At 40.1% G+C, this 9,390-nt stretch overlaps 1 protein-coding gene across 1 annotated transcript in view; it reads right to left on the bottom strand.

Moving 5' to 3' along the window:
- PHF2 (PHD finger protein 2) overlaps nucleotides 1-9,390 on the bottom strand; it is a 161,158-nt gene that overhangs the window by 39,492 nt on the left and 112,276 nt on the right. Inside the window, exons 7-11 of the mRNA XM_015421187.1 lie at nucleotides 9,099-9,261; nucleotides 6,563-6,650; nucleotides 5,782-5,888; nucleotides 2,743-2,834; nucleotides 552-641 (exon numbers count right to left, since the gene is read on the bottom strand). Coding sequence (XP_015276673.1) covers nucleotides 552-641; nucleotides 2,743-2,834; nucleotides 5,782-5,888; nucleotides 6,563-6,650; nucleotides 9,099-9,261 — 540 coding nt within the window. The remainder of the gene's footprint in view (nucleotides 1-551; nucleotides 642-2,742; nucleotides 2,835-5,781; nucleotides 5,889-6,562; nucleotides 6,651-9,098; nucleotides 9,262-9,390) is intronic.

Here is a 9,390-nt window from a genome sequence, read left to right as displayed (position 1 = left end):
GAAAGGTTTTCGACCCCACTTGATTTTGCCCATTAAAAGGCTAATAACAGCAGGAGAGTGTGTGTTGACTAGCAAAACCATGTGTGGTGTAGAACAGTCAAACCCCCTCTCTCCGTTCATGTAGCCTTTATCTGAATGAGAGCCCCATCTTGCTGTTTTGAATTTTCAGTGTTGAGGAGATCTGACAAAGGACCCACCAGTGTCTCATCTAGTTAGGCCTCTGGGCATGTGAAATTACCTGACAATATATATTGTAGATATGAAGTACTAGATAAAGATAAATTTTATGTTGAGACAGATACCTTTGAACTAAAGCCATCTCTTTCTTTTGAAAGTCTTAAAAATTGTACCATTTATCTGTGGAGGATGTATTTTCTAGACAGAGAAATGTTACAGACCAGGCAGAGAACTATTGGCTTAAAATTTTTGTTAACAAATCCATCCTTTAGAAAGAAGGAAGAAAGAGGGGAGAGAGTGAGGGAAAGCGAAGACTTCTGGCCAATTTTTAGGAAATTGTAAGAAACAGTTCATATCAGAGGAAGGATACCAACCTCACTTAATCTTATTTCTTTGGCAAGGTCCTTAATAAGTTGTGCTGGTTTAAAATGTTCTGGGAGTTCATCTTCATGGTCCACTAAAGCCTGGAACAGAACAAAGCCAAACACAAAAGCTTATGTGTATCAAGAGATCTTATCGGTCACTTTTGTTAAAATCATATAAGAGTAAGCAATGCAAAGGGAAGACAAATACATTTTTCTCCTATTTTGGATTAACTCTAACTAGGACAGTGTTCCTTGTTCTAATTTTATGTCTGTTTTACATTAACCAAAACTGTTTTTTTCTACAATACCACCAGAAGCCAAAACAGGTTGAGGACAATCCTTCCTGCCTTCACCTCAGCTTATAGTTTTAAAAGGAGTTGAAATGCCACACAATAGCAGAATAGGAGCAATTGTTTCTGCTAGGATCATGAAAAGGGCAGCAAAGATGATGAAATACATGAATATGAGTAAGAGCTCAATTAAACGTTTCTCACTATCACCACTGAAAGTCAAGTATCTTAAGACAAGAAAGTTCAGCTGTGTGAGCATTCAGTTGAGCACTACTAGAAGCTTTTATAAGCAAAAATAAGACCAGAGGATTCTGAATTCCATATTATTCAGTATGTATGGTAAGTACAGTTTGTCTGTACTTACATAGAATCACAGACTAAACACTTATGATGAACTATTAGTAATAAAAATCAGAAATCATATTTTAGGCCACATTCCTTCATTTTTAAATGCAGCACTATCACTTAAAGGGAGATGCTACTCTGTAAACTCATGAAGGACAAGTGACAGGAAACTGCAATTGGATGCATCCCTATCCCTGTTCACAAATTGCAGTGAATGCATGTACAATCTGTGTTCATACATACATTAAGTAATTTTCATGCTACAGTCAACTATGTACAGCTGAACGTGTGACTGAAACTGCACATTTATAAACCACATAGACTCAGATGTCACATGCCTTGTTGCTAAATAAAGGGCTGTGATCAGATGAGCTGTTTGATTTGATGTCGTTGCTTTTATTATCTCCCCCCAGCTTTGAAATGCTGAGTTTTTCAAAAGCACAGTGTCAAAATGCTCCCTGTAGAATGCACAAAATAGCCACTTCCCCTATTCTGCACTACATATCCCAACATACAACAAATACCATGCACAGATGATTATAACATATCATAAATAATTTTATATTAAAAAAAATATTTATACAATAATTTCTTCATATATAATTAATCATCTCAATCACAATATAAGATATATCAAAATATCAAATATCATCTCCATAGAATCTCAAAAGATATTGTACAACCTTATAATTAATAATAGTCCTCCTCTGTTAAATAAAAGTTTCAAAAGGGAGGTCTCCTTAAAGTCTCTTTTTAACATGTGCTCTGTGAAATTGAACCAATGATGGAAATGACAATATAGATTTGGATAGGAGGAATAATTTATTTTTCCAGTGTACGGAATAAACATTAATAAAAAATAATGAATAGGGCTTGGCTTATTTTTCAAAAGGGAGTATTTGTATCCATGGTCTTCGGTTTGTAGCCAATAAAATGTTGATTTTTAAAATAAGGGCATGAAAAACCTGAAAATGATTCACACTCTCCAATTTCTAATTCAGATACCTAGGTTTTTTCCTTTGTTTTGCTTTACTTTTCATTGAGCTTTTTTATTATTTGGAGAACAGTAGCGTAAAAATAGCAGATACAATAAGGAGGATAAATTACAAATAAATAGAAAACACAATACTATATAAATCTATCAGTGTTCCACCAGCATAACACAAATTACAGTACAATACAGATTACTAAGTAAGTTAAAATATAGAATAATACCAAATGAGTAAAGATTCTTACTAAAGCAGAAGACTGCATTCTCCTTTCTTACAGTACTTATAAACCATTGCCATTTATTTTAAAAAGTTATTAGGAATCACCTGCTGATTGGCCATACATGTTGAACATATCAAGGTGCTACATAGTTGCTCAAGAATTTCTTTGACTAAAGCTTAATGACTTTTCCTTTATAGCTTAGGGTACGTAAACAAGTTCCACTGAGAGTTTGAGCTCTGAAACAGTTTCTTGTAGCTCTTCTATAATTAGAATTTCTAGGCCTATCAGTTCTGCTCTCCAGACATTTTCTGTCCCCCTTTTCCCCTGCAAACCAGTAAAGCAGAAAGACCAACCTGCTTTTTAGTCCAAGACCTGAAAGCGCCATTTAGAATTTTTGCTCCCTGGACTAAATGAGAAGGAGGTTGCTTTCCAGCTTTATGTAATCCTAAGCAAAGAAAAGAATATATGCCATTCAGTGATGGTTCACAAATATACATAGATTTTCAAAATGAAGGAAACAAACAATTCATTTTATGATGGAGCATGTTGCAAGTACATGGGTAGTCTGAAAACAGAGTAATAGTTCAATGGATAAGTTCAATGGATACCATTATAAGACTGAAATTTCTATAGTCATTAATCAGTAGTTCCAAATTAGTTACTAAAGGGATCTACAAATGGAGTTGCATTTTGAGGCAGGAACAAAACTGATACCGAAGTAAAATCTAAAGTCTGATTTCAAAACACTAAGTTTCAATGTTCAATATTGAATTTCACTGTTTCAATTTCAAATTGAGTTTCACTTATTCATTATAAGGTCTTCTTCCTTCCTCTGTGATACACAATATTTTGTTCATGAGAATTTCCTGACCCTCAGAATTAGCTTCCAGTCATAAAAATGGCATATGGGGGAAGGGGAAGTAGAAAAGATCTGCTTCCATGAGTACATAGCGGCAAACCACAGTATTTAAACGTGCTAATTTCACATTTGTGGAATCTGTCCAATTTAAAGTATTATGCAAAATTTCATTACAGTTCCCTCAGGTTTCACCTGTTGGATCTCCTCCATCCCTCCATACATGTACACTCCGTCCCTCCATACATGTACACATGTACACTCCTCCGTCCCTCCATACATGTACATCATAGTGCTTCCAATACTCAGCACTAGTAGCTAAATATTACACCAGAATCCGGCCCCGCACGAGACAGCCAGAGTGTGCCTCGTGGGGACTGCGTTTGCCTCCTCGTAAGGAGGACTAGTCAGGCTGACTGCGGTAGAGCCTTGGCTCCAATAGGGGGAGCGGAGCCTGGCAGCCTTAATAGGCTTGCTCCGCTCTCCCCCCACTACTGACATTCAGAGAGTGGGTAGGTGGCGTTCTGCCGCTTACAAAAGTTATGTGCGCCCTCTTTCCTTGGTTTGAGTTGCTGTTTGCAATGCTATTCACGCTGTTGGTTCCGGAGTTCACTGTCGTTTCTTCCTAGGAGCTGTGTTTTGTGGCAGGAGACGGATTCTCATCTCCGGGCACAGCTACATCTTCTGGGCGGCTCATCGGGCCAATCGATCGGCCATCGGTTCGCAACTGGGCCTCAGCCAGTGGGCTACTGTAGAGTGGAGGGGCCGACGGGGCCTTCGTTGGCCGGGCCTTCTCCCTCTTTTATTTCAGGCCAGTTCAGCCTCGCCACCAGAGGTGTTGGTCATCCACCTAGGTGGTAATGACTTGGGATTCATGAAGGGGAAGGACCTTGTGCTGCAAGCCAGGGATGACCTGGAGTGCATTAAGCGCCGTTGGCCAGACACGACAATCCTTTGGTCGGCCATGATTCCACGCCGGGTTTGGCGTGATGCTTTGGACCCTAAAGGGATCGAGAGGGCTCGGCATGGTCCGGAGGTTGAGCCCACCAGCTGCCACTATCAGGCAGCTACAAAGACTTAAAAGGGGTGGATGGGATGGGCACTGCAGCATGATTCCCTACTGCCGCCCACTGCCATGCACCTTCCCTGGGGGCATCACCAGAATGTAGCCACTAGCAAATGTGAGTGGGGGGACCACAGGAGCATGCCCCACCCAGCTGCAGACCTTCCCATCCAAATGTCACCCGGGGTGGGCCATGCGGGGGTGCTTGAGGGCTCCTGAGGGCGCATCCCAATTTTGGCTCGGCCGGGATTGCAAGTGACTTATGGTTGGCTCCAACCCGGGGGGCCCCGGTGTCTTGCTTCATAGGGCTGAGGATGGGAGTCGAAGCGACGCCAGGCCCGGCCTCGTCGCTGTTTTCCATGGTTGCCCTTTGCCGTTAAGTTAAGAAGTTAATAATTTAATAAAGTGGCCTTATTTCATCCAACCTTGTTGTCTGACTATTTCTTCCGTCTGGGGGGGCAAAACTTGTTTGTTTGAATTATGTAGTAAATACTATCATAACCCACAAGCCATCTTTGATTTTGCTCTGTTTTTTTTTTTTTTTTTTTTTTGAGGACCAATGTAAATTTCATTCTGATTATTTTCCCCCACTGCTTGGAAAGGGACCTCAGAATATGATTACTTTGAATAACAGCATGTGACTTAAGACAAATAAGAATGGTCACTTCCAAGAGAGCATGATCAAAACAGAGGTCCAAGGTCACTTCCAACCTTAGAAATATCTCCTCCCAGATCATCAAAACGAGAAGCAGAAGGTCAGTTCCAACAGAATGTGGTAAAAAGGTGGATGGGCACTCCAGAAAGGTGACACCTCCAGGAAGCTATGACTGCATATTGGGGGACAGGGTCAGGAAGATAACCTCCATAAGAATGAGAAAGGTATTACCTCTACAAGAGTGGCATCAAAAGAACAGTTATCTCCAGGATGGTAATATCTAAAAGCTTTATAGTTAGTGTAATCTGTTAATGTAAATTATATCTTTTACTTGACATCATTAATCTTTTGAGTTGATCTTTTATATTATGTGTCTTCTTTATATAATTTTAATACACAATTTCAGTATTTTAGTGTAATGCTATATAGCTATATATATTTTCTATATTTTTGAACATGGAACCATTTTGATCCTAAGGACATTTTGCATACAGTGTGGCCATTTACTGATACCATTAGGATGAGTACATTGCTGATAACAGATATGTTCCATATGTAGTTTTAACCTTGTACTAGAAATATTAACGTGATTTTTAAAAAACTTAAAAATTGCTCTAGTTTCAGTGTCAAATACAACTCATTTAATAATGTACTTAATTAAGGTATTATTCTAGTATCTAATTTAAAAATTGGCTTTTCCAAACATAGGTGGTAGTAGACAGAGAGATACAACTGCCTTAAACATTAAGAGAAAATAATGTGGCACAGCACTTTCAAATAGTGAAAACAAGGTACTTACTAAAGAGTTTGTTTTTTACCTTTAAATGATTCTAGCAGGTGTTTTCCTGTATACCAACAAGCCGTTTCAAAGTTTGGAAACTGGGTTAAGCTGACAATTTTTAATCGTCTTTCAACTTCATATGCTCTGTGATACAGTAAAAAAAAAAAATCAGTGACAGAGATCACATGCAGCTCTGTAAACCCCAAAGGAGACTATTTCCCATTATCACACAGTAACATAACAGCTGTGTGGCTTTGCTTTACAGGTGTTTTTAATCAACTAAACTGTGATAAATCCTGAACTTCTATGAAAATGACAACTGTACATGAAAACAGAAGATCTCTGAACTTAAGAAAATGTATCAAAACACACCACACTGTTTATTATTAACATAAATTAGCAGGCTACCAGATTGCTCAAATATGTATCCTCATTTTAAGATGTATCGAAATAGCACAATTTCAACATAAATAAAATAACGTAGAGGACTAGGGATTGTGAATATGAGTAAATGAAGAAATTTGGCAGTTGGGACAATTAAAGTGAACAACATGCTTTCTTCACTGACATCTCTAGCATATGGCAGTGGTGTCAAGCATATAGCTTAACATTACAATTGCTGACATTTTCTATTCTTAACAGGTATAAAATAAATGTTTTCTAACTAAACTATTGTCTCAGCTTTTATATTTGGGCCCCAACCTGGAAAATCTACAGCAAATAATGCACACTTGTCCCAAAATACACAGCTGTCCTAAAAAACACAGAATAGGAACTGGTTAAATAACCTTTAATAAAGACTGGAAAAAACAGCTTACCTCATCTGCATTTCAACACTTAGACTATGTAGAAAGTGTCCTGCAAAGGCTAGACAGTCAACAGGAGTTAACGTTGCATAAATCCACCCTGTATAACACATAAAAGAAACAGTGAAGTCTTTAAAACAGTGAACCTCTTAATTACTTATGGTCTGCTGCTTGTTCAGTATTTTGTCATGCCTGCCCCCAACCCGGCGCCTGGGAGCTCTGAAACTGAGGACTCCGTGCCTTTAACACCATTGGAGGCACAGGAGTCCTTGCCAAACCTAAGTATCAAAGAGGATGAGCACCAGCCGGCACCTGAAACAGATCAGGCGGTGCCTGGCCCCAGCACCACGCCACCCGATTCTCCGCCACCTGTCGACCGGCTGAGGGATCGGAGACGCCGGGACTTGGCAACCAGACGCAAAGAGGCACACTTGCGCGGTTGGAGATCAATAACCCCGGAGTTCTAGCAGGATCATGGACTTCGCGAGGCAGTGCTAATGAGGCACTAATGAATTAACAACCCAGCGAGCTATTTGAAGAGGTGGCTGACTGCTGGCTAATTGTGCTGGCAAACTCGTCCTTCGGACCAGAAGCTCTGCACCTCTGATGCTGTTCCTGGTATCCGGCTACTGACTGACTTCCTGGTTCCTGACTCCAGTCCGCATTTTGACAACCCCCTGGCTCTTGATCCTCGGCTCTGCATCCTGACTTCGACGCTGGCTTATCTGGACTCTGACGCTCGGTAACGCTCTGACTACGGCTTGGCTTTGTGTATTGGGACTTTTGCTTGGATTATTTTGGCCCATTCTCTGGCTTGACTCTCAGACTGGACTGTGAACTCCACCTCTCTGCCTTGCCCCACTGGCCCTGTCATGACATATTTCCTCTTTCTATATGATATGCTTCAGGAAAATTAGCAAAAACAAAACTGACTTGACTTTTGGAAGTGCAACTTTAGTTTTTACATTAAAATTATTATATCTGATTCCTGCCCTTCTTTTCAATAAGGTCGAAGCAACAGTTTAGTTTCACACCAAACAAGACCGATAAACTGAGTTACTTGCCCAGAGCCACACAGTTAGCTTCGTAGCTAGATATTTCAATGCCAGAGCCAGAAGTTGCATCACACAGATGCCAACCGGGAGAAGCAGTGGAGAACTGGCTAGTTTAGCCCTTCCCCTACCACCTTCCTCCTTACAAATCAAATTTCAGCCTGGCTTCGGGCTGAGCGCTGGGCCTGCAATATCACTCATCAGCTATAGATCCCATGTGCTTGCAGGATCACCTGTCCTGGATATGTTCTGCTGTGACAACTTCACTCATCGAAGCATAGCCTTCTGAAGTTGTACCCCTGCAAACAGGTAAAACTGGCACCTGCTTGTTCATGAGCATTGGCTTCCACATTATGGATCAGTCTCCCTGAGGCTATTAAGAAGGTCCCCATGCTTCTATTGTGCAAAACAGAAGGTTATCATATTCTGTAATCCACATTCTGATTATTTTATTAGAAATCTTTGCAATTCAACACAAACATTACCATTGAAACATTATCATATTTTTCAATTGGTTTATTGATTGACCAAATCGTTCTACTGTACTTGTAATCCACCTTAAATCCACGTGGAAAAGGAGGATTATAAATGAAAATAAGATAAAATGTACTGGCAGTGTTTAATAATCAGGTAATTCTATTCTACTGTGTTACTTGAATAAGAGGTTAAAAAAGGAGTAAGAGGTTAAAAAATTGTATCATAGGACATGGAGTGGAAAGAGGAGTTATAGAGTCTTCTCCCTGGAAGCCAGTATGTGGAGCACCCCAGTGATCTGTTCTTTCCCCTCTGTTGGGAACTGTTTATGTAACACTGTTGGAAGAGATCATTCTTTGTTTTGGGTTTCATCAACATGCTGATGACAATCTGCTATTTAGCTTCAGAAGCTGCCATCTTAGTTTTTGACCATACTGCTGAGACCGTGGTCAACTGGCTGAGAACAAAGAAGCTGACGCTGAAGCCAGATAAGATGGAAGTGATGTTGGTTGGCAAAATGAGTGTCATGGAAGGAAATCCCACTGCCTATGTCAGACGGGATGATATTGAAGCAGACAGAGTAAAGAGCTCGGGAGTATTCTTGGATCTGACCTTCCTCACTCATCAGTTTCCTCATGTCAGCTGTCACCTCATGATGGAGCATTTGGGGAGTACATATTTTAACTAAATTAAATGGAACAAAATGGCAGTCCAAACTGTCCCTGTTCTGGCTTACAAAGGGAAACACAGGGTTGGGAACCCTGGCCTGCTAAGGACTTTACTATACAGTTATGCTGCTTTTGCTTGCCCTAATAGGAGTTTTCTGTATTCAAACTGTAAGCAAACCACAGGTTTGCATGCTGTCCCTGCCCCTGACAAGGTTATTAGCTTGTAATTCTATAGGCCAGAGATTTAAATTACACCATTTAATATTATCTCACGTCAACTCTGACACACACTTTCCAAATTCAGAGCAATAGGTGTGTTGAACATAAATGTCTTGGATTTCATCAATAGCTCACCTGAGGGGATAAAAAGTGTTTGTCCTTGTTTAACTGTGCATTTGTAACATTTATCCACTTGATCGGCAAAAAACATCTCACTGTGATTTGCTGCCGACTGCCAGCGCTCATATAAAGAAATGTTTGCAGAGGTTGGCTTGATGAGATAAAATATTTTTTCTCCCTAAAATAGAACAAGTGCCTTGATTATTCAAAGGAATTAAAACCATGTAACATGTCTGTAGAATCGCATCTACTTTAAACAGTTGGCTTTGGTTATACCAATGGTGTGCATTTGGAAGGTAAGTAACCA

This window comes from Gekko japonicus, unplaced genomic scaffold (assembly GCF_001447785.1).
Source record: "Gekko japonicus isolate JY-2015 unplaced genomic scaffold, Gekko_japonicus_V1.1 scaffold149, whole genome shotgun sequence".
Classification (NCBI taxonomy): Eukaryota; Metazoa; Chordata; class Lepidosauria; order Squamata; family Gekkonidae; genus Gekko; species Gekko japonicus.
The sequence above is the reverse complement of the archived record's forward strand: the minus strand, read 5'-3'. Positions and strand labels throughout refer to the sequence as shown.